At 44.0% G+C, this 25449-nt stretch overlaps 2 protein-coding genes across 2 annotated transcripts; one reads left to right on the top strand and one right to left on the bottom strand.

Annotated features, from left to right (window-relative positions):
• Window positions 1–285: 285 nt before the first annotated feature.
• LOC142520165 (uncharacterized) lies at window positions 286–1062 on the bottom strand. Its single transcript, XM_075623164.1, has one exon. It carries the CDS (start codon window positions 1060–1062, stop codon window positions 286–288), a length of 777 nt encoding a protein of 258 aa, XP_075479279.1.
• A 13489-nt stretch (window positions 1063–14551) lies between these two features.
• LOC142520164 (uncharacterized) lies at window positions 14552–18712 on the top strand. The gene is made up of 4 exons (XM_075623163.1): window positions 14552–14886; window positions 15007–15174; window positions 15274–17734; window positions 17861–18712. Exons 1-4 carry the CDS (start codon window positions 14552–14554, stop codon window positions 18710–18712), a joined length of 3816 nt encoding a protein of 1271 aa, XP_075479278.1.
• The last annotated feature ends 6737 nt before the right edge of the window (window positions 18713–25449 follow it).

Raw genomic sequence — 25449 nt, 5'->3', positions numbered from 1 at the left:
GGTACTCCACCATGTACATGGATCAAATGTATCATCATTTTTTTCACATGCTTTTGCAGCCAATGCTTTCCCAAATAACCCAGTCTTATCTCTATATTTTGCAAATTTCTTATTAATAATTGTATCTTGCAGTTCAAACTCATCGGCATGCAAAACTTCCATGCATTAAAAAATCTCTGCCGCGACCTCTCCATAAAGAGTAATAGAACTATCTTTGTAGTAGAAGTAGGGATTTAACAAAAAAGTTGTGGTATGCAATGATGTATCCAGTCTATCCTTCATTTTTTACTCAATAATCACTATGATAGGTTGATAATTTGATTCGACACTGTTCATGGCCACCTTGATATCTTCCTTAGCTCGAAGAAGCTCCCCATATAGAAACCCCATGGATGACTTTCTATCTCCGTCAACCAATTGGAGAACTCTTACCAAAGGAGCAAATATTTTCAAACAAATTGTCACATCATTCCAAAAACTCACGCGCATCACAGTAGAGTAAGCCAATTTCTCTTTGTTTGTCTTTGACCATTTACAGTTCTCCCACATATCACTTGTAAACATGATCCTTAAACTAGATTTTTTCTCGATCAAACTTTGCAATGTGAGGAAGTTTGATGCAAACCCGATAACTCCTGGCTGGACTATGTCTCTTTTCTTCGTAAAACTTCTTATCAGTGACAAAGTCTTATGGTGAGTATAAATGAAAATTGTAAAAGATTTGGCTTGGTCGATAATCTTTTTAAATCTTGGAAGCTTGCCAATACTTTCAAGCATGAAATTAACAGTATGAGTTGCACATGAATTCCAAAGTATCCTTGGCCACTTTTCTTTAATCAATTTAGCCGCAATCATATTGTTGGTGGCATTTTCTTTTACAATCTGAACAACATTCTGAGCTCCTACTTGTTCAACACACTTGTCAACATACTCAAAAATAAGTCCAGTTGTATGTGCCTCGTCTGAAGACTCCTTAGACTCTAAAAGTACAGTACCCTCCTTGCAATTAACACACAAATTTAATACGCTTCTTCTTTTTCTATTACTTAATGCATCTGTCATAATTGAGCACCAATTCTTTGCACATTCTTCTTCGTGCTTCTTCAACAGTTACTTTAATCTTTCAACTTCAGCTTTCAAAAGTGGCTCTCTAAGTTGATATTGAGTTGGAGGCTTGAAACCTGGTCCAAATTGACCTACTGCCTCCATTAGTTGCTTGAAGCTATCATTATCAAGAGCATTGAATGAGATTCCATTTTCATAAGCCCATCTCCCAACATATTGTTGCACTTGTTGAGTTCTCTCTTTGAAAAGAGCCTCATTTATAATTTTTTGATGAATCACTTTACTCTCACTTGAACTTACATTTTCTAGAGCAATAATTGATGCATATCTATCCATGGGACCAAGTAGATGAGGTTTTTTAATTCCATCTATCCCTTTAATTTCAGCATCTTCTTCTTCGTCTAGAGAAATATTCACCTCTGCACTACAACTTTCTTCTTCCAGTATTTTGTTTTTCTTTTTGTTTCTCCATTCTAAAATAGCCTCTTTGCACTTTTTACGATCTTTCTTGATATGTGTTTCGACACCCAGATACATTTCCAGGTATATTTCATATGTGCTCCTTGATTCTATACACACCACTGAACATCATTTTCCCTCACAACTTACATTTAACTTTGTCGAGGTTCTTAGGATCAATCAACATATCAAACTCCCATCCGATGTTATTTGACTTTCTCTTAAGAATCCCAGATTCAGGCTGAGTGACGGATGGAGTCGATGATGGATTGCTTGCCATTGTTACCCTCCAAATGGAGATGGACTGAAGCTTAAAAACTAACATAAGAGTGAGAATGAAATGACGTGAACAATAATATGTTAACAGTTAGCAATCAGGAAACATTCATATATTTGTATCAAACTGCAAAACCAAAGAAAAATATTTGATATCCATAAAAGCATTTTTAATGGTGCTGATCAAATAATGATATACATAAATGACGTGAACTTCAGCTGCTCAAATAATGATATCCATAAATGGTGCTAATCATATAATGGTGCTTGATCAAATTATGATATCCATAATTTGCAAAACCAAAGGAAAACAATTTTAATGGTGCTGAGAAGGAAATGTTCGTGAACTTCAGCCTTAAAAGTGCCACATCTCCCTCATGGTCAAGAACAACAATGATAGAGATGGACCTGTATCATGCATAAAAAAATAAAAAATTGAGATGGACCTGTATGCTGAGAACTTCAGCCTAAAAAATTGCACCCTTCCCTAAAAAAGGCGTGAGAAGGAAATGGCGTGAGAAGGAGATCGCTTGAACTTCAACCTAAAGCTTAAAAATAGAGATGGACCTGAACACTGTAGGAATGGCGTGAACTTCAGACTGGAAAGATCGCAGAATTGAGAAGAAATATCGCGGCCAAGAAAGTCTCTGGAACGAGAGATTGGAAAACAACAAGAAGGAAAGAAAGCCTGCAAGAAAACCTAGTGAGCCCAACTTTTATTTTTTTTTAAATGGGCTTGTTAACGGATATTCAAATTTTAAAAGCTCAAATTTTTTTAAAAAAAATCAGGCCCGCCTAGCGCCCAGACTGGCCACCTGGCCCCTTACCGGTGCGGCTGGCCTCCGCCCAGCCACCTAGGCCGCATTTTCGAACAGTGATATATATATATATGTATGACACTTGAAGTTGTTCATGTCATTTTATAGCTTAGCTTAATGTGTGACACTTGAAGTTGTTCATGTCATTTTATAGCTTAGCTTAATGTGTGTGTGTATATATATATATTATATATATATACACACACATACAAGTGACACTTGAAGTTGGTCATGTCATTTTATAGCTTAGCTTAATGAGTAATTAACTTGTTTCCATTTATTTATTCTAGGTATATTAATTGCTAATATTTAATATATGTCCTAAACTCAAAAAATTATTAAATAGATATCTCTCTCTACATATAATATATATATATATATATATATATATTAAAACGGTTTTGTCTCATTTTTCTTTCATTTAATAATTAATTTTGTTGGCATTTTCAAGGCTTTTTAACGTTTTTCACTTAATTTTATAGCTTATCTCAATGAGTAATTAATTTGTATCCATTTATTTATTCTAGGTAGATTAATTGCTAATATTTATTATATGTTCCAACTTAAAATGGATGACCCGGAATATCAAATGGATTTCCAAATCCGAGTGAGTCTGCAGATGGATTCTTTTGGAGCCGGACAGGTGCAAGCCCATGCTCTACTCTCCGGGCAGTCATAGTCCCGGGCTCTTGTATAAATCTCCCGGGAGGCATTCTACCCGGGCACCTCAATAACAGTGCCGTATTCGAGTGGTTCAGAAGATAAGATCTTGTCTCGAGATGCGCACCTGACAGAATCCTATTGATGTGACTTGATGGAAAAGTAGGGTGACGTGATAGGAAGTGGCAAGTAGGCACTGAAAACAAGGTACCTACTATCTTTTCTCCTATAAATAGCAGGTATGTAATTCATTTGAGAGACTTTGGCTCCTCTTCTTCTCTAGTGTTGGAGAATGATTCATTCACCAACACATGTTAACGCACATATTTACACCAGTAGCCTTTACTTTTATCTAAGCTACACTGGTTATCATCTTCACCTGCTGACTTAAGCATCGGAGTGGCCACGCCGGACACCCCTCCGGCGCCCATTCACGAGTTCTTTTCTTATTTGCAGGTTACAGCGGAAGCCATATTGCAGAGATATATCTTCATCACAGATATAGTTCTTGCTCAGTTTTCTTCATTATCTTGATAACAGATCCGGTGGAGCACCCGACCCTGCTCATCCATTTCACTAGGATCGCCATCATTGGCGCCGTCTGTGGAAAATTGAGCTCAAGATGTAGATATAGTTTTTATTCAAAAATAAGCCCAACTCTGCTTGGCAAACATACAAGTCCGACCAGCTCGGTACTCAGATCTTATATGTGGATTTTATATGGGCTCAAAGCTCAGCAGCTATCCCGGATTGGCATGAAGAACATTTACTATGCACTCAGTAGCATACAACTATATTAGTCACCTAATTTAGCTCAACCAGAGAAGTTTCACTCTACCAGAAATGAATTCGGATTCAATATTTCCAGGTTAGTGATTTGAATTTTAATAAAACTAATACAGCAGGTAAAGGAAAATCTCTTAAGCCCGAGAGGTACGAGACCCCGGCACATTATCTTAAGTCCGGGAGGTATGAGGCCCCGGCACATTCTTGAAAGTCCAGGAGGTAGGAGGCCCCGGCACATTATCTTAAGCCCGGGAGGTACGAGGCCCCGGCACATTATCTTAAGTCCGGGAGACACGAGGCCCCGGCACATTATCTAAGACCAGGGTTCTCAAACCTGGCTCGGGGCTCCGCACCTCGACCATTCCCAAGTCCCGGGACATGCTACACGGCCCAAGGCTCCGCACCTTGGTTATTTATAAGCCCAGGTTTCTCAAACCTGGCTCAGGGCTCCGCACCTCGACCACTCCCAACTCCCGGGACATGCTCCCTGGCCCAAGGCTTCGCACCTTGGTTATTTATAAGCCTAGTGTTCTCAAATCTGGCTCGGGGCTCCGCACCTCGACCACTCCCAAGTCGCGGGACATGCTCCCCGGCCCAAGGCTCCGCACCTTGGTTATTTATAAGCCCAGGGTTCTCAAACCTGGCTCGGGGCTCCGCACCTCGACCACTCCCAAGTCCCGGGACATGCTCCCCGGCCCAAGGCTCCGCACCTTTGTTTTTTATAAGCCCAGGGTTCTCAAACCTGGCTCGGGGCTCCGCACCTCGACCACTCCCAAGTCCCGGGACATGCTTCCCGGCCCAAGGCTCCGCACCTTGGTTATTTATAAGCCCAGGGTTCTCAAACCTGGCTCGGGGCTCCGCACCTCGACCACTCTCAAGTCCCGGGACATGCTCTCCGGCCCAAGGCTCCGCACCTTGGTTACTTATAAGCCCAGGGTTCTCAAACCTGGCTCGGGGCTCCGTACCTCGACCATTCTCAAGTCCCGGGACATGCTCCCCAGCCCAAGGCTCCGCACCTTGGTTACTTATAAGCTCAGGGTTCTCAAACCTGGCTCGGAGCTCCGCACCTCGCAAATTCCCAAGTCCCGGGACATTCTCCTCGGCCCAGGGCTCCGCACCCTGGTTATCTATTAAGTCCAGATATCAGTACCCTGGCTCAGGGCTCCGTACCTCGACCATTCATGAAGGTCAGGGCTCCGCACCCTAGTTATCTATTAAGTCTAGGGATCCGTACCCTGGCTCGAGGCTCCTTGAAGGCCAGGGCTCCGCACCCTGGTTATCTATTAAGTCCAGGGATCCGTACCCTGGCTCGGGGCTCCGTACCTCGACCATTTATGAAGGCCAGGGCTCCGCACCCTTGTTATCTATTAAGTCCAGGGACCCGTACCCTGGCCCAGGGATCCGTACCCTGGCTCGGGGCTCCGTACCTCGACCACTCATGAAAGCCAAGGCTCCGCACCTTGGTTACTTATAAGCCCAGGGTTCTCAAACTTGGCTCGGGGCTCCGCACCTCGACCATTTCCAAGTCCCGGGACATGCTCCCCGGCCCAAGGCTCCGCACTTTAGTTACTTATAAGCCCAGGGTTCTCAAACCTGGCTCAGGGCTCTGCACCTCGACCATTCCCATGTCCCGAGACATGTTCCCCGGCCCAAGGCTCCACACCTTGGTTACTTATAAGCACAGGGTTCTCAAACCTGGCTCGAGACACCACACCTCGACCATTCCTAAGTCCGGGAGACAGGAGGTCCTGGCACATTATTCAAAGTTCGGGAGGTATGAGGCCCCGGAACATTCTCTTAAGTCCGGGAGACACGAGGCCCCGACACATTATTCAAAGTCCGGGAGGTATGAGGCCCTGGAACATTCTCTTAAGACCGGGAGGCATGAGGCCCCGGCATCTTATCTCAAGTCCATAAGACACGAGACTCCGGCATTTCATCCCATTTATGGGAGACTTGAAGCCCACGATGGTTTTATAGAACAAGATTGATGATCTCTTTGGGAATCCAGGCATGACTGATCGGGACAGTGAGTATGACTCTAGCCCGACTATTTAAGGGATGAGGCCCTGGAAAATTCTCTTAAGACCGGGAGGCACGAGGCCCCGGCATCTTATCTCAAGTCCATAAGACACGAGACTCCGGCATTTCATCCCATTTATGGGAGACTTGAAGCCCACGATGCTTTTATAGAACAAGATTGATGATCTCTTTGGGAATCCAGGCATGACTGATCGGGAGAGCGAGTATGGCTCTAGCCCGACTATTTAAGGGATGGGTGATGATACCCCCGTAAGAGCCCGGGTCATGGATGACCCGGAATATCAAATGGATTCCCAAATCCGAGTGAGTCTGCAGATGGATTCTTCTGGAGTCGGGCAGGTGCAATCCCATGCTCTACTCTCCGGGCAGTCATAGTCCCGGACTCTTGTATAAATCTCCCGGGAGGCATTCTACCCAGGCAACTCGATAACAGTGCCGCATTCGAGTGGTTCAGAAGATAAGATCTTGTCTCCAGAAGCGCACCTGACAGAATCCTATTGATGTGACTTGATGGAAAAGTAGGGTGGCGTGACAGGAAGTGGCAAGTAGGCACTGAAAACAAGCTACCTACTATCTTTTATCCTATAAATAGCATGTATGTAATTCATTTGTGGGACTTTGGCTTTCACTTCTTCTCTAGTGCTGGAGAATGATTCATTCACCAACACATGTTAACGCACATATTTACACCAGTAGCCTTTACTTTTATCTAAGCTACACTGGTTATCATCTTCACCTGCTGACTTAAGCATCGGAGTGGCCACGCCGGACACCCCTCCGGCGCCCATTCACGAGTTCTTTTCTTATTTGCAGGTTACAGCGGAAGCCATATTGCAGAGATATATATATATATATATATATATATTCTTTTATGAATTTATGGTTTTTTCCTCATATGTTTTCATTTAATAATTAACTTTGTTGGTATTTCCAAGACTTTATGAAGTTTTCATGCCGTTTTATAGCTTTCCTCAATGAGTAATTAATTTTTGTACATTTTTTTATTCTAGGTGGATTAATTGCTAATATATTTTTTTTTTTACCAGCAAAATGTATCCATTTTATTAAGAAAAAACCAATGTTCACAGATACAAATTAACCAACCAAGAAGGAAATTCTCCATTCACCCAACAAAAAGGCGAGGGAGAGGAAATAACAGATTGAGCTAGAGAATGTTTAATATATGTCCTAAACTTAAAAAAAAAAAATTAATTAGAATATTCTCATCATATATTCCTCTATCTGCTTGTTATGATTTGATTTCCAGGTTTTTACTTTAGGTAATGAATTTATGCTTCCATTTGTCGATCCTGTGCACAAATAAGCTATTATATTTTATGATAGTGTTTTTTGAATTATCCTATTTTTTGCGGACTTCGGTTTTTCCGTTTATCGATCAAATGGAAAAATTAATTGTTATAACCAGTTTTTTCAATAACCAGTTTCTATGTCAACACAACATCTGCTCGATATCAATATTGTGTTATCATTTTTGTTGTAGATTTTTAAATAGTAAACGATTCACTAGATATAGACGAGGGTGATTTGAAAGAGAGGGGTCTCGACAAAATGAATTAAATGCATCTCGGGAAATTGAATGAATGGTTGGTGGCAGGGACTACGGGCTGAGTTTTATTGAAAATAAGAATACGCGGACAAGAGGCTCTATAAATAGAGCTCCTCCCTCATTCTGAAATCATCACTTCTTCAAGTTTTCTCTCATCCTATAGCATTTGAGTGTTTAGTTCTATAACATTTGTGAGGTGTTTGTTCTCCTGTATTAAGAGAGTGTCTATTTGAAAACACAGTGAGTGGTTGTAAATCGTAAAATATTATAGTGGAATTCTTTTCATCTTGCCAGTGGTTTTTACCATAATAATTTTTAGGGGTTTTTCACGTAAATCTCGGTGTCCATTTTATTCTTTATTTTCATATTTATTATCTCAAATTACCGCACGTGGGATCAACAAGGGGTGCCTTCGGGAACGCGGACACAGGTGGTGCAGAAAAATAGCTCGACGCCAAGATGATGAAAAGCAAGATAACTAGAACACGAGAGGTGCATTATTCCCAGTTCATCTGTAATTCTTCGATTCCTCATGATTTACAAGAAAGAATTAATTCTACGAAAGAAAGGTCTAAGATTTTGAATAACGGTCTCGAATTCAAGTTTAGAAGAGTTTTACGCTGATGTCACTATTCTTATTGTCTTATGAATAACGATAAAAAAAATTCTATATATTTGTTTCAGTTGTTTTACGTTAAAACTTTGCGTTTACTTTTGTTTTTCTGTATATTCGAACATAGTTTAATTATTAGTTTATGAAGTTACTGAACATTTAGTTTTCCATAGTTCACATTGGTGCTTTTTCGAAGCCACGTAAGCGAATTATCTGTGCCATATCATCACCACATCGAGAGAAAACTAAAAAAGCAAAAAAGAAAAAGAAAAAACAAATATATTTTTCATCTATTGTGATAATATTTGTTTCTTTGTAATTTTGATAATCTATGTTGTAAAATATATTGAAACATTTATTTTTCAAATTTAGTTAGATTTCGGACATTAGAGATATCTTGTATGGTGACAATACTAATAAAACAAACCTATGATCTAAACAAGCATTTGTGTTCAAGGAGAAAGACTACATATCCTGATTTGGGATATTAGAGGTGTTTGGTTTAGAGAAAATTCCAATATAACATGCCTATGATTGGATTCAACTATGGTGTTAAATTTCGACGAGCTTTAGTTTACTCCTAATGAATGATGGTCCGATTGAGAATTGTTTATAATTATATATAATAACGCGTGAAAATTTATGCTTGAAATATGAAGGTCAAATTGTTATAATAGGACCTCCATTTATTGGGTATTTCACAAAATAATCATCCTTTACACTCTACCCCGGATAACAAATAGGGGCAAATTGAAGTGGAAGAACAACAACACTTTCGAAGATGGTGATCAAGTAAGTTCAGTCAAGATCAATCATCTTATTCTGTCTTTTATTTTGGTTATTATGTTATTCGCTTCCGTATTACATTTGATTTTTATCGCATTGTAAAGACGATGATTTGATTTATGTTACAGGCTGGTTCTGGCAAGAATTATACTAATAGTTTTATTGTTTTACGATTGTGTGATGGTTAAACAATGTTGGATTTTGTTATCTTTGACAGCAAAGCTCGATTTGTGACTAGACAATTCACTCAAACCTATGGAATTTAGTATTCTGATATATTTGCCTCTATTGCCAAAATCCACAATGTTCGGATTTTGTCATCTTCAACGGAAAATCTTGATTGACCATTGCACCAATTCGATATAAAGAATTCATTTATGAAAATTGAAGAGGAAGTTTACAGAAGTCAACCTCCGGGATTCGAAATAAAGTTGGAGAGTAGTATTGTATATGAAAGTGGATCTCTTATGGTGCCCGGAAGTGCAACGGAATTTCAAAAATCATATTTTTAAACAAGAAAACCGAGCACCCCTTTAGTATGTAGCAAATATCAAAATAAACACAAATATAGGGTGTTTAGAAGTTTACTTATCAATCACAAATATTGATTATTGGCTCTAACTATGTTGTAAACAACTTAGCTCTTGAAGGTAGACAATCTACAAGCTTCCCTTGAGCACTCCTTGCTCAAATTCCTTCTTTCCTTCAAATTTGTTCCACCACTAACTAGAAAAATCCACTCTAATTTTGCATTAGAAAAATTAGAGCATTTTTCTTTGAGAAATGCATATTTTCTTCAACAAAAGTGAAGCAAAAATTAGAGAGAAATTTTTAAGAAAAAAAATTCGGCCAACATGAGGAGGAGAGAAGAATGAGTTATCATGGTGTAAGGCCTGAGATTTTATCATTTTAATCCGAGATTATTTAATTTATGAATTTTGGAATGTTGAGTCATATTCCATGGTTTTACAATTCCATAGGATTGAAATTGAATTAAAAAGAGTTGTGAGGACCAAATTGCAAATAGTGAAGATTTCAGGGGCTAAAGTGCAATTAATGAAAGTTGAGTGGGACACTTGTCTTGCCATGCATGGAACCATGTATATAATGTATTTCCTTCAGATTTCTAGCAAGAGAGAAGACCGAGAGTTCATAGATAAATTCCTCAAGCTTCATTTTGGTTTCAAAATTTGATTGTGCAGTACCCGGTTATCAGAATTTTGATCTGAACATATTTCCGTGTTCCTCTTGTCAAGGGCTACACAAGGATGTAAGTTTCATCGATTTCTAACATGATTTGAAATTCATGTATTAGAGGAATTATGATTTGATATATATTATGTGTTCTGGGAATACTAGACTTCGTAGAATCGAAGTCAGATCGAAGCACAAATTGATTTTGGAATTGTTATGATTTTCTGATTATATTAATTGGAAATTGAACAGATATGGATCATTGACTGATTCTGGATTGTAACGGATATTGGTTATGATTTGTAATTGATATATGTTGATATTGTATTGACGGGGATATCGGGATTGTGCCGTTATGCCGTTGATTTTGAGTTAAATCCAGATTGATCAGATTCGGTATTGATTTGAGCAGTATATTGATATTGTACTTCTTGATATTGTCATTGCCAGATAGAGTATTGACAGACTTTGAATTCCAGACAGGAACGTCGTCAGAACTGCAATAAAAGAAAGGTATAAGTCAATGTGGTACCGGGAGAACGACTCGAGTACGATATACTTGAGTTCCCTAAATCACATACTTATTGTTATTATGTGCATTGATTTGAATTGATATGCTTGTTCTATTGATTTATAGAAAGCATGTATTAGACGAGTATTAGACGAGTGATCTTGTGACATAAGTGCCAATAGTGATGGAATCGTCACTGACACATTGCACCTTGTTACAAGACAGGGGTTTGGCGAGAATGCCAAAGTCTGTGACGGATAGGTCAAGACACCGGATGTTTGGTTATATCGAAGTGGATAGAATTGGAGTTTCTTCTATTACTGATGTTCGATATAGAATACCAACGTCTGGAAACCGGGATCCCTAGACTCGGAATGAGTCTAGTCTGAGATATGAGTTGATTGACGATTTTATATTGGTTATGTTTCAGATTTCGATACATGTTACTGATATCTGTTACATGCTTTGACATTGTTTATAGGATTGCATGTTTCATTGATTTATACTGGGATATATTTCTCACCGGAGTTATCCGGCTGTTGTCGTGTTTGTATGTGTGCATGACAACAGGTGGGACAGGATCGGGGTCGAGGAGATGAAGAGAGATCGTGATTAGAGTAGAGACTACGGACTTGATTAGAGATAGGGTTTGGACACTTGATATTTAGTTGTTAAACTTTAGTTTGAATGATTGTATATAGTACTAGACTTGTACTTTAATACTGAGATGTATATTAGAATGTATTCCATTACGTTCCGCATTTAATACTGTATTTTAAAGAAAAAAAATTAGACCCTCTTTATTATAATTGATTAAATTGTCCCAATGATGATTAAGAATATGATTAGCGTCTGGGTCCCCACACATGGTGCTTGAAAAAGTAAAAAGTGTATGGGCATTGCATGCCTTGTTTACTGAAAAAGTAGCTTGCAACCCTTCACCTCCCATGCATGCTTTTTATTTGGGCATTTAACATTTATGAATCTCATGAAATTTTATTTAAATATCTCAAACATATTTGAGACCATTTAAACTTTACTTGATTTTACTCAAGGCCACTAGTTGAATAATTATTTTCTATTGGGCTCTACAAGACCCAATGTTATTTAATTATTTCAACACTTGAATTAATTTAATTATTTGGACTCTACTAGGTCCACTAGTGTTTAATTAATTCAACACTTGAATTAATTTAATTTAGTCCATAATAATGTTTATGAAAATCATAATTTTCAATATACATTATTTATATAGCCAAATTTTAATTGAGGAACACTTCCTCAAATTAAAAGTTACATTCCTCATAACCCTCTTATAGAAGTCATAATTCTATTTTTCTTTGCGCTTATAAACTCTTTTATAAGTCGTTCAACACATTGAACTATTTTTCTTCTCAACGGGATCTAAAAAGTTAGCACTCTTGTGACCCTCAATGGTTCAGTGATACAACTAGTCATGGGTTCACATCTCAATGTGATTCGGGACTAAACATGTCCTTATATGAGCATACTCTACTTGCTCCATTCTTACTTATCAGCTCCTTGATAATAAGAACGTCAGAACTCAAGTCTGATAGTACCCAACCAATCATGTTAAACGCCTAGCAGCATCGCTTACATGGTTCCCTAGATATCAAATGATAGTGACTGCAAGAACCAATCCATTATGGTTAGCGTACAGTACGGTATCTTCATCTCATATATCCCGACCGATTGGACCACTATTGGTATATCGAGAACTGTCAAAGAATCGATACTATGTGTCATGTCGTAGTTGCATTGATGGTGTAATCTAAGAAACCCATTTCTTAATTACCACCAACACTCTGATCAGATATTTCAAACTACATATACATGAGATCACATAAGATATCCATACCCGAAGGTAAGCAGTGAATCCCTAACTACAATACATCGACTCCTATATGTTTCGACAAAACACTTAACCTTGCCACCTGATGACCCCATAAGAGTCGGTAAACAAGTCAAAGTTCAATGCTAGCATATAGAGTCTCAATGTTATCACGGGTCATAAGGACTAATGGTGTACAACCATAAACTAGGACGTTGACACTCGATATGTGAGAACCACTTGGAAAGTTTTTTATGAAGGGTTGTTCAGTGTACTCTACAAAAAGCACCTATCTGCATGCTCGGATATCACAAAATTCCCTACCAATGAAACATGGTACTCACATCACAGATACTAGTCTCAAACTCGAGCGGCCTTCATCCTTCTTGACGGCGACTGAATCGACTAGGAACTGTTTAGCATATACAGTATTCAAAATATGAGTTTCATGATACTCATCATATGAGCATCTCGTATTCTTTCTACTATTTGTATATTCAAGGACTTTATCTATGCAACTAGCATGGGTACACAGATAAAGATGTGCCAAAACAATAATTTCAAATATTATTAAAATAAAGATTGTTTATACATATAGTTTCAACATGTACTATCGGCCAACACTTAGCTCGACGGGCACCTACTCTAACAATCTCCCACTTGCACTAGAGCCAACTACCCATATGCTTCAAACCCATTGATTTGCGATGCTTCTCGAATAATGGTCCAGATAAAGGCTTAGTTAGAAGATCAGCAACATTATCTGCGTAGCCAACTTTGTCAATCGATACTTCTCCTATTTCCACAATCTCTCGGAGGATGTTGTACTTTCTCAATACATGTTTGGATTTCTGATGAGACCTTGGCTCCTTCGCTTGAGCAATGGCTCCCGTGTTGTCACAAAACACCGGGACTGGAGCAACTCCATTAGGAATGACACCCAACTCTTGGACGAAATTCCTTAACCAAACAGCCTCCTTTGCTGCAGCTGATGCAGCAATGTATTTAGCCTCAGTGGTGGAATCTCCAGTACTGTCTTGCTTGGAACTCTTCCAAGAGACAGCAGCACTATTGAGCATGAATACGAACCCAGATATTGACTTTGAGTCATCAATATCGCTTTGGAAGATAGAATCGATATTGCCTTCCAATTTCAGTTCTCCACCCCCATAGACCAATAACAACTTATTGGTCCTTCTCAAATAATTGAGGATGTCTTTCACAGCTTTCCAATGTGGAAGACCAGGTGATACCCCATAGATGGGTCTAGCCCAGGTGGAAGACTTGGATGGGCCCACTACTCTTGGCTCATCCCTAGCCCAAGTGGAAAACAAGCCCACCAAGGGCCCAGGTATTCTCCTATAAATACCAGGTTTGATTGTTCAGTTAAGCTATTCACTATATTATTTTCAGTAGCGCCCTTAGCTGCTCCCCCCATATATCCTCAGTCTCTGACTTGAGCGTCGGAGGGGCTACGCCAGGATACTCTCCTGGCCCCCTCCTAACGGTCTTATTTGTGATTTCATGCCCAGGGTAATTTTGAAGCCCGTGTCTGGATTAGTGACGCTTGCGTGGATCGGACCCTAAATTTTCCGTGAGTATTACTTGGCGCCGTCTGTGGGAATATCTGAGTTGAGACGTAGAGATGGTAGGGAGGCGAGGGAGTGGAAGAGCCACTTTAGCATCATCGCGTCCTCGGAGGGGACCCGAACCATCTCGCGCTGAGGCGGGACAGGAACAACCGCATCTTGAGACGAGACATGAACAACCTCGTCAAGAGGCCAGAACTGAGCAGCCCATCCACGAGACGAGGGTCGAGCAAACCCGTCCCAATGAGAATGTGGGAAACTTAACCCTGGAACAGCTGGGCCAATTTATCACCCGAACAGTGGATGAGGCCATGAAGAGGAATCAAGAGTCTATGTTTGTAGAGGAACAGGCCGCCCATCAGGAGCGGGAGGAAAATGTTGAGGTCCATCATAGCAGGGTTGAAGAGACGCAACCCCTCCAGAGTGGGGAGATTAGTGAGATGGGAGAGATGTGGAAAGAGATAAGGAGGTTGAGGGAGCAGGTGGGAAGCAGGGCGCCGGTACCTAAGAGAGGAAGCCCCTTTTCACTAGCCATCTTGGAGGAAGGGCTTCCTCCGAATTTCCGACAATCAAACGTTGGAGAGTATGACGGACATACAGACCCTGAGGAACACTTGGGGAGATTTGAGAATGCGGCTCTGTTACACCAATATTCGGACGGAGTCAGGTGCAGGGTGTTTCTGGGCACGTTGGTGAGGTCAGCCCAGCAATGGTTTAATACCCTGCAGCCCAACTCCATACAATCGTTCGAAGATTTCTCTGCAGCCTTCTTGCACCGATTTGCCAGCAGCAAGAGGCATCAAAAGAACTATTTGAGTCTGTTTGTGATGAAACAGCAAGAGGCTGAAACGTTGCGGGATTTTTTCCAGCGCTTCAACACTGCAGCGCTAGAAATACCAGCGGCTACCCCTGACATCATGATAAGTGCCTTTACACAAGGACTAAGGGGAGGAGAGTTTTTTAAGTCGTTGGTCAAGAAGCCTCCGTCGAGCTATGATGATTTGTTGGCTCGAGCTGAGAAATATGTAAACTTGGAGGATGCTCAACGATACAGGAGGATGGAAAACCGGCCCGAAGGAAGTAGGGTGGAGGGAGCCGAGAGAGGTGGAAAGAAGAGGGGTGCAGGGGAAAGAGATGAGGACAGAACCAAAGGTAGAAGACAATTCTCATCACATGTTCCTCTGAATAGGAGTCGGGATAAGGTGATGGAGGTGAGGGAGTCAGGGGAGAGGGGGGAGAAGTCGCAGAGGGTTGAGAGCAGTGCTCGACCTCCGCCACGGGGTAGACAAGAAGGGTCCTCGTCCGGGAGTGAGCTGAGATCTCGCCCGTCTTCTAGGCGGGGTCGAGGCCCTCCATGGATACATCCGAGGATCGAAGAGCCGAGAAGAGAGGGTCGAGGTCAGGATGTCCCTCGGGAGCCCGCTGAACCGAGGAGGAGAACGAATGAGGATAATCACCCGACGAGAGGAATGATTCATATGATCTCAGGGGGTGCTACTGATGGGGATTCCGGGCGAGCGCGGAAGGCGCATGGGAGGAGGTTGGAGAATTTTGAAATATCGAGGAGTGCGAACTTACCCCATGATCCTGTCATCAGTTTTGGGCCAGAGGATCTCCGAGGCATTGTGGCTCCTCATAACGATGCCTTGGTGGTGACGACCACCGTTGCCAATTACGATGTGGCACGAATCTTTATTGATAATGGAAGCTCTGTTAATATCCTGTTCAAGAGTACTCTGGATCAGATGAAGGTGGAAGGATTTGAGTTTGAGCCAATCTCCACTCCTCTATATGGGTTCGCAGGACATGCCATCCCGCCGCTGGGTCAAATTGTCCTTCCTTTATCTTTGGGGCATGAGCCTCGGCGGGTGACCAAGATGACGACATTTACTGTGGTGGACACCCCATCCGCTTACAATGGAATTCTGGGGCGACCAGTCCTAAAGGATTTCAGAGCTGTAGCGTCCACGTATCATCAGAAGTTGAAGTTTCTTGTGGGGAGGGAGGTTGGAGTCTTATGTGGGGACCAGAAAGTCGCTCGTCGGTGTTATGAGGGGATAGTGAAAGAAGAGGGGAAGAGGGCACGTGTGGAGGTCAATATGATTAGAAGGGGGCGAAGCGGGTTGCCCGTGGTAAGGAGAGAGGTTCATGAGGTGATGGATGAGAAGCCGGAGATCGTGACATTGGGGCCTGACAAGAAAACTCTAAGAATAGCCCCTGACCTTGACCCAGAGGTAAGGGAAAAACTTATTACTTGTTTACAAGCTAATCTCAACAGGTTCTCTTGGTCAGCCCAAGAGCTCACAGGGACGAGTCCAGATGTAGCAGAACATCGGTTAAACATTTTGCCGAATTCTCGTCTCGTGAAGCAGAAGAAAAGACACTTCGGGCCCGAGAAAGATATAGTTATAAAAAAAGAGGTGGGAGAGTTGCTCAGTGCTGGGCACATTCGAGAGGTACAATTTTCTACTTGGCTCTCGAATGTCGTTCTTGTTCCGAAAAGTTCGGGAAAATGGAGGATGTGTGTGGACTTCAGAGATCTCAACAAGGCATGTCCTAAAGATTGTTATCCCTTGCCGCGGATAGATCAGTTGGTGGACTCCACAGCCGGACACCAGTATTTGTGCATGCTGGACGCTTATCAGGGGTACCATCAAATCCCCTTGGCCGTAGAGGATCAAGATAAAGTAAGTTTCATCACCTCCGAAGGAACTTTCTGTTACGTGGTCATGCCCTTCGGACTAAAAAATGCCGGAGCCACGTATCAGCGGTTGATGGATAAAGTCTTTTCTAAGCAGGTGGGGAGGAATGTGGAAGTGTATGTGGATGACATCATGGTAAAGTCTAAGGATTCAGTCCTGCTCATACCTGAGTTAGTGGAGACCTTTTCCACCCTCAGGTCCTATGGGCTGAAGTTGAACCCTCAGAAGTGTATATTTGGGGTGAAGAGTGGGAAGTTTCTGGGTTATATGGTGACGGAGAGGGGAATTGAGGCTAACCCTGAGAAAGTTCAAGCTATCCAAAATATGGTCTCTCCTCAGGGGCCCAAAGATGTTCAGCAGTTGGCAGGGAGGATTGCTGCGCTGGCACATTTTATCTCGAGATCCGTCCATAGAAGTTTACCTTTTTTCCGGACCCTGCGAAAGGCGAAAAAATTTGAGTGGGGGCCGGATTGCGAGAAGGCTTTCACAGAACTGAAGGAGTACCTTGCCGAGCTTCCTGTTCTAGCCAAACCGGCAGCGGGGGAGCCTTTGTGGGTATATTTATCTGCCACTGAAGGGGCCGTGAGTTCGGTTCTTGTCAAGCTTGATGGATCAGTTCAACAGCCGGTGTACTATGTTTCGCATGCACTCAAGGGGGCAGAGATCCGATACTCGGGGTTGGAAAAGTTGGCTTTGGCGTTGGTAATGACAGCCAGACGCTTGAGGCCTTACTTCTTATCTCATCCGATTGTGGTGCTCACTAACAGTCCATTAGGCAGAATTCTCACTCATTCTGATATCTCCGGCCGCCTGGTTAAGTGGACTACGTAGTTGGGAGAATATGACATCCAGTATGAGCCGAGAACAGCTATTAAAGCACAAGCGTTAGCCGATTTTCTGGCTGAGAGTGTACATAAGGAGAATGAGGACCCTTGAAAGGTGTATGTGGATGGTTCCTCGTCGAAGGATGGAAGTGGGGTGGGAGTAGTACTGATTTCACCAGCTGGGGAAGAAGTGAAGTTGGCTGTAAGGTTGGACTTTCGAGCATCCAATAATGAGGCAGAGTATGAGGCTGTGTTGGCAGGACTTCGAGCAGCCATAAATGTGGGAGCTACCTGGGTACTTATTTTTTCTGACTCACAGTTGGTAGCGCAACAGATGAAGGGGATGTATGATGTGAAAGATGAGAAGCTTATTGAGTATGCTCGAGAAGTGAACAGAATCAGAGAGAAATTCACAGAGATTACATTTGAACAGATTCCCAGGAAAGAAAATGAAAAGGCAGACACTCTAGCCAAAATGGCTGGAACGATGGGAAGTTGGAAGAATAGAGATGTGGTATTTCAAATCGAACTCACACCTCACACGAGTTCACCTGCAGTTGAGCAAGAAGAAGAGGCTTGGAGGACTGACATAATTGATTACCTGAAAGAGGGAAAGCTTCCTGATAACCCTCGCGAAGCTCGTAAGTTGAAGATAAAATGTTCACGCTATGTAATGGTTGGGGACGTGTTGTTTAGAACGTCTTTTGCAGGGCCACTTCTTCGGTGCTTAAGTTACAAAGAGGCTGATTATGTGCTCCGAGAAGTTCACGAGGGGTGTTGTGGAAATCATTTAGGGGCTTATGCATTAGCAAGAAAAGTACTGCTCGCCGGTTATTCTTGGCCCTCAGTGCTGCATGATGCTCAAGAGTTGGTAATGTCTTGTGATAGTTGTCAACGTCATGCGCGGTTGAATCACCGGCCGGCCGCGATGATGAAGGCTGTCACGGCCGCCTGTCCCTTTGACTAGTGGGGAATGGATATCGTGGGACCTTTTCCTATAGCTCCTGCTCAGAAAAAATTCCTACTGGTAGCAGTTGATTATTTTTCAAAGTGGGTGGAAGCAGAGACTTTGGCCAGAATCACTAAGAACGACGTCCTGAAATTCTTGTGGAAGAGTATAGTATGCAGGTACGGGGTACCTAGGAGGCTGATATCCGATAATGGGAGACAGTTCCAAGGGGGCAAAATCAAAGCTTGGTGTAAAGAGATGAAGATCCAACAAGTCTTTACCTCTGTAGCTTACCCGCAGAGTAATGGCCAGGTGGATGTGACTAATCGGACGCTGGTACAGGGTTTGAAAGTTTGACTGGGCAAGGCCAAAGGCAATTGGGTGGATGAGCTACCAAGTGTCTTATGGGCATACCGAACCACTCCGAGAGAGGGAACCAAAGAAACTCCTTTCAGTTTGGTCTACGTTAATGAAGCAGTGCTCCCGGCTGAGATCGGGTTGGAATCGGCAAGGGTGATGTTTTATGACGAGGACAATGGGGCGAGACGCGCTACTGACCTTGATCTTTTGGAAAGAAAGAGGGAGGCTGCCAGCATTCAATTGGAAGCTTATAAGAACCGCATTGCACAGTCTTATAATCGGAGAGTCGTGCAAAAAAACTTTCAGGTGGGTGATTTGGTCCTGAGGAAGGTGCCAGAAGAGCAGAGGGAAAAATTGGACCCAAAGTGGGAGGGTCCCTTCAAGGTGGTCGAGAGGTTGAGCTCTGGAGCCTATTACTTAGAGAATGCGCAAGGCAAAGCTTTGAAGAGGCCTTGGAATGCTTATCACCTTAGGAAGTATTATTCTTGATTCTGTCATTGATGTATTTTATTTCCTGAATTTTCTTGTGTAATCCATCGGAATTCAATAAAATCAAGTTCTTCCTTTTATTTCATGAATGCTGTGGTATCGTGAGAGTGATAACATGATTTTATTTTCCTACTAAGGTATCGCCTAGTAGAGGAGCAGCGTGAAAAATTTTATTTTCCTACTAAGGCATCGCTTAGTAGAGGAGCAACGTGAAAAATTTTATTTTCCTACTAAGGCATCGCCTAGTAGAGGAGCAGAGTGGGGAAGAAAAAATTTCTATTTTCCTACTAAGGCATCGCCTAGTAGAGGAGCAGAGGGTGGAGGTGGTACATTTCTATTTTCCTACTAAGGTATCACCTAGCAGAGGAGTTAGAGGGTGATGGTGTTGATTTTTATTTTCCTGCTAAGGTATGACTTAGCAGAGGAGTTAGAGGGTGATGGTGTTGATTTTTATTTTCCTGCTAAGGTATGACCTAGCAGAGGAGTTAGAGGGTGATGGTGTTGATTTCTATTTTCCTGCTAAGGCATCGCCTAGTAAAGGAGTAGAGGGTGATGGTGTTCATTTCTATTTTCCTGCTAAGGCATCGCCTAGTAGAGGAGTAGAGGGTGATGGTGTTGATTTTTATTTTCCTGCTAAGGTGTCACCTAGCAGAGGAGTTAGAGGGTGATGGTGTTGATTTCTATTTTCCTTCTAAGGCATCGCCTAGTAGAGGAGTAGAGGGTGATGGTGTTGATTTTTATTTTCCTGCTAAGGTATGACCTAGCAGAGGAGTTAGAGGGTGATGGTGTTGATTTTTATTTTCCTGCTAAGGTGTCACCTAGCAGAGGAGTTAGAGGGTGATGGTGTTGATTTCTATTTTCCTGCTAAGGTGTCACCTAGCAGAGGAGTAAGAGGGTGGAGATGGTGAACTTCTATTTTCCTGCTAAGGTGTCACCTAGCAGAGGAGTTAGAGGGGGGAGGTGGTTGATTTTTATTTTCCTGCTAAGGTATGACCTAGCAGAGGAATTAGAGGGTGATGGTGTTGATTTCTATTTTTCTGCTAAGGTGTCACCTAGCAGAGGAGTTAGAGGGTGATGGTGTTGATTTCTATTTTTCTTCTAAGGCATCGCCTAGCAGAGGAGTTAGAGGGTGGAGATGGTGAATTTCTATTTTCCTGTCACCGAGCAGAGGAGTTAGCAGGGGAAGATGGCTGATTTTTATTTTCCTGCTAAGGTATGATCTAGCAGAGGAGTTAGAGGGTGATGATTTTATTTGCCCTAACAGGTTAATAGTATCAGAGACAAACTCGTGAGAAGCAGTAAATTCAAATGCAAAATACTCAAGGTTGCATAAATAAAACGAGTTCGTACATGTCAAAAGTGCGCAAAAGGAAATAACCAAATGTAAACGTCCCAAAAGTCACATAATCCTATGAAAAATAAAACAATGCAGAAAATAACATAAATAAAGGGGCTCAATCTAGGAATCAGGGGGGAGACTCGATATGAAGCCCTCAAAGTCGATAAAGTCAGTAGGGGCGCCTGGCGGAGGATAGCCCTGAGCATGGAAAAGGCCGACTGCACCCTCGAAACCCACCCCCAGGTAGTGAAAAGCTTTCGGGCCACAGATCTCGACAAATTCTTCGGATTTGAGAAATTCCTCTTTGAAGGAGGAGGCTTCTGCAACATGTCGTGCCTTGGCGTCTTTAAGCTCAGCCTGTGAGTTCTTTAATTCCTTCTTCAGCTTCTTGATCTCTTTAGCTTGATCCTCTATCAGCCGCTGAGACTCCTGCTTCTGTTTTGAGAGCTCGCCGCACTGGATCTGGGACTCCGACAATTGAGCTTGGGACTCCGAAAGCTCCTCGGCATGCGACACTTTCATCTCATCAATAGTAGCCTGGAGCTGTTCGCGGAGAGCCTGAACCTCACGTAATTCTTGACAAGAGTCAGATCGAGCGGCGTGAGCGCGCTCAGCCAACTCCCCGACGTACATCATGCCCTGCATAAGTAGACAAGGGTGAAAAGACGATAAGAAGATCAAATGTATATTAAACATCAATCTAAAGGTTATAAGGAGAAGTATACCTCGATGACACTGCTGCATGTCCGGCGGAGGAGGTCTGACCACCCCAATGAACCCATGAACGCTGCATCGGCGTCGGAAGGAAGCTGATACATTATCTTCTGAGCCAGAGGAGTAGGACCCCGCCCCACGATGGCCGAATCCGAAGTGTATAGAGGATGCACCGCCGATGCGAGGGGAGGCCCCTCATCGGGCTCGGACCCCTCTGGAGAAGAGACCGATGCGACAGAAATCTCAGAAATCTTGCGCTTGCCATGCTGAGGGGCTGACGGGCTAAGATCTGTGGATGCATTTTGCTTACTAGACGGAGGAGGGGACTTGGCGCGAGGAGGTGGCGAGGAGGCTCGCTCTGAGGCGGAGGAGGAGGAGCCTGCTTTCTTCTTCTTCGCAGCAGTAGGAGAGCTAGGGGAGCTAGCAGGCTTTTTCGCGGTAGTAGAACAGGAACCTGTTTTCTTTTTCTCAGCAGCAGAACAATCTCCCTTTGGGCCCATCGTGACTGCCGGGGTAATGGATTTCTGGGAAGCTGATGAAGAACCCCCGGCCTTTGTCTTGGAAAGTTCACGGAGAAATAGGGCGTTCATGACTCTAGTTCCTGCAAGCAGAGACAAGGAACCAAATGAGAATGTTATCAAGTAACATAATAAATAAAAGAAAAACAAGAAGTATGGACAGATGAGAATATCTACCAGCATTCTCCTTCAGCTTAATTTTAGCGGGACTTAACCCGGCATGACATAGGAGATCCTCAGATAGAAGTTTGGGAATGTTAAAGCATCGATCTCCTAGTACACTCATTATCTGCAGGTACTCCTCATCTTTCTTATAACTCTTGGAAAGTTTGGGTTTAGTGAAGACAGGGTACCAATCGGTAAAGCAAGTCAATTCTTTGGGTGGCTGTACAAAGAAGAAGTATTTTTTCCAGTCCTTCACATGACTGGGGGCCCCATCGAACAGTTTGTGGCTAGACCGGGAGGTTACATAGAAAGGTCCATCTTTTGACCTGGACAAAACTCAGAAGTAGGAAAAAGTGGTGCAATTCAAAGGGAGGCCTAAAGCTCTGAATAACACAGCGAAACAGCTTATCAAACGGAAGGCATTAGGCGTGAGTAAACCTAAGTGCACCTGATAGTACTTGCTTAATTCTTGAAAGAAATCACACAGGGGGAAACGAAGGCCGGCATCAAAATGATGCTGAAAAAAGGTATAATAGCCCTTGGGGGCTAGATAAGGTCGGTCCTTTGGGCCAGGAATGATGATCTGGTGGGAGGAAGGAATGTGCCACAGAGTCCTAATTTTCGACTCACTACCAGGAGGAATGTGGGATGACAAGTGACCATACCATAAGTTATCTGCCTCAGATATGTTCATTTGTTGGGTCACGTGACGAACTTCCTTACCCGGACGACTATGAGCGGTGACTTCCTCCTCAGGAGGATCAAGGGTAAAATCAGGATCAGCTAAGGAAGTCCTACCCTGGCTAGACTCGCTGGACCTGCTAGACCTGCTAGACTTGCTGGACTCGCTAGACTCGCTAAACCTCTCAGAACCACTCGAAGAACTAGACTCGGAATCGGAATCGGAAGAAGACATAAGTGCTAAGGATAATCAAACAGGAAGAGGAGGGAACTGACCCGGATGAGGCAGGGGAAAATACTCAAAGCAATAGAATTGCAAGGATGGCCGAGCGAGGTGCGTTACGGCACGTGAGGGCTGGCGCGCAAGGGCGACGGGCGAGCTGGTGCTCGGGTGATGGGCGAACGTATGACGCTCGGGCGAGCGTGGCACGGCGTGGGCGAGCACGCGGCGGGGGGCGAGGGTGAGTGTGGCGCTGTCGCTGGGCGAGCGTGTGTGCTGGGCGCTCGGCGAAGGCGATGCGCGGCGGGGGCGCGATGGTGAGGCGTGCTGAGGGCTCGGGCGAGCAGGCGTTGGGCGAGCTGGGGGCGCTGGGCGAGCGTGGGCGATCGGGCTGTGCGGGGGCGCTCGGGCGAACGTGGCGGTGTACGGGCGAGCGTCGGTGCTCGGGTGCTCAGACGCGGGGGCGGGCGTGGCGATGCGCGGGCGAGCGTAGGGATGCTCAGGCGAGCGTGGATGCTTGGACGCTCGGGCGAGCAGGCGTTGGGCGAGCTGGGGGCGCTGGGCGAGCGTGGGAGATCGGGCTGTGCGGGGGCGCTCGGGCGAGCGTGGGCGATCGGGCGACCGTGGGTGCTCGGACGTTGGGGCGAACGTGGCGGTGTACGGGCGAGCGTCGGTGCTCGGGTGCTCAGACGCGGGGGCGGGCGTGGCGATGCTCGGGCGAGCGTGGATGCTTGGACGCTCGGGCGAGCGTGGCGGTGCGCGGGCGAGCACAGGGATGCTCAGGTACTCGGACGCTGGGGCGTGGCGTGGCGTGGCGCGCTTGGGCGAGCAGACCCGCAGGGGCAGGGCGAGCTCGCGTTGGGGCTAGCGCGCAGATGGTGAGGGCTGGCTTGGCGAGGCGCGCAAGCGAGGCAATGGCTTGCGGCTCGACGAGGACAGCGTGGCGAGCCGGCGTGTGTACTGGGGCGCGAGCCGGTGTGGGTGCGAGGGCAGAGATAATTTTGCACGGAGAAGTGAGGATTGGAGTGCGGAAGGAGCCTATATTTATATGGGGAGCATAAATCTTACCAAGATTGTGATTTGATTTGATATCTTTTCCTTTCAGAGCAGGATTACGATTTGATTTGTTTCCAAATCTTGGGAGACTGGAGAACGGCAGGAAAAATGCACGGCAAGCATCGTTCGTTAACGACAAACGAAATAAATTTTTCTGTTACGGTACGTCCTCGTCGCCGATAAACCAAGGACAACACAACTAATCGAACTTTGAACCTACGATTCAGTTCGACTCGGGAGGGGGAGACTGGTGATACCCCATAGATGGGTCTAGCCCAGGTGGAAGACTTGGATGGGCCCACTACTCTTGGCTCATCCCTAGCCCAAGTGGAAAACAAGCCCACCAAGGGCCCAGGTATTCTCCTATAAATACCAGGTTTGATTGTTCAGTTAAGCTATTCACTATATTGTTTTCAGCAGCGCCCTTAGCTGCTCCCCCCATATATCCTCAGTCTCTGACTTGAGCGTCGGAGGAGCTACGCCAGGATACTCTCCTGGCCCCCTCCTAACGGTCTTATTTGTGATTTCAGGCCCAGGGTAATTTTGAAGCCCGTGTCTGGATTAGTGACGCTTGCGTGGATCGGACCCTAAATTTCCCGTGAGTATCACTTGGCGCCGTCTGTGGGAATATCTGAGTTGAGACGTAGAGATGGTAGGGAGGCGAGGGAGTGGAAGAGCCACCTCAGCATCATCGCGTCCTCGGAGGGGACCCGAACCATCTCGCGCTGAGGCGGGACAGGAACAACCGCATCTTGAGACGAGACATGAACAACCTCGTCAAGAGGCCAGAACTGATATCTACTCACTACACTTAGTGCGAAATCCCGGTCAGGACGTGTAGATATCATCTCATACATGATACTACCAATTGTAGATGCATAAGGAATGCTTGCCATCGCCACTATCTCTGCATCAGTCTTGGGAGACATAGACTTGGATAGGGACACGTCATGACACATTGGTAGATGTCCTCTCTTGGACTCATCCATCGAGAACCGCTTAACGATGATATCAATGTATGTGGACTGGGTGAGACCCAGCAATCTTCTTGATCTGTCTCGATAGATCTGTATTCCCAATACAAAAGATGCTTCACCCAAGTCCTGCATCGAGAACTTACTCGCTAGCCATATTTTAGTTGATTGCAACACCCTACATCATTCCCAATGAGTAGAATGTCATCAACATAAAGCACCAGGAATGTCACAGCACT

Source organism: Primulina tabacum, chromosome 12 (assembly GCF_025594145.1).
Source record: "Primulina tabacum isolate GXHZ01 chromosome 12, ASM2559414v2, whole genome shotgun sequence".
NCBI classification, from domain to species: domain Eukaryota; kingdom Viridiplantae; phylum Streptophyta; class Magnoliopsida; order Lamiales; family Gesneriaceae; genus Primulina; species Primulina tabacum.
Note: the sequence above shows the minus strand (reverse complement) of the source record. Positions and strands in the feature narration are given on the sequence as shown.

Excerpts from the sequence above, each read along its gene's own strand:
- LOC142520165 (XM_075623164.1), bottom strand. The coding sequence starts at position 1,062 with ATGACAGATGCATTAAGTAATAGAAAAAGAAGAAGCGTATTAAATTTG.
- LOC142520164 (XM_075623163.1), top strand. The coding sequence starts at position 14,552 with ATGTTTGTAGAGGAACAGGCCGCCCATCAGGAGCGGGAGGAAAATGTT. Across the intron at positions 14,887-15,006 it reads CAATATTCGGACGGAGTCAG|CAGCAAGAGGCATCAAAAGA; the intron begins GTGCAGGGTGTT and ends CCGATTTGCCAG. Across the intron at positions 15,175-15,273 it reads CAAGGACTAAGGGGAGGAGA|GAGGATGGAAAACCGGCCCG; the intron begins GTTTTTTAAGTC and ends TCAACGATACAG.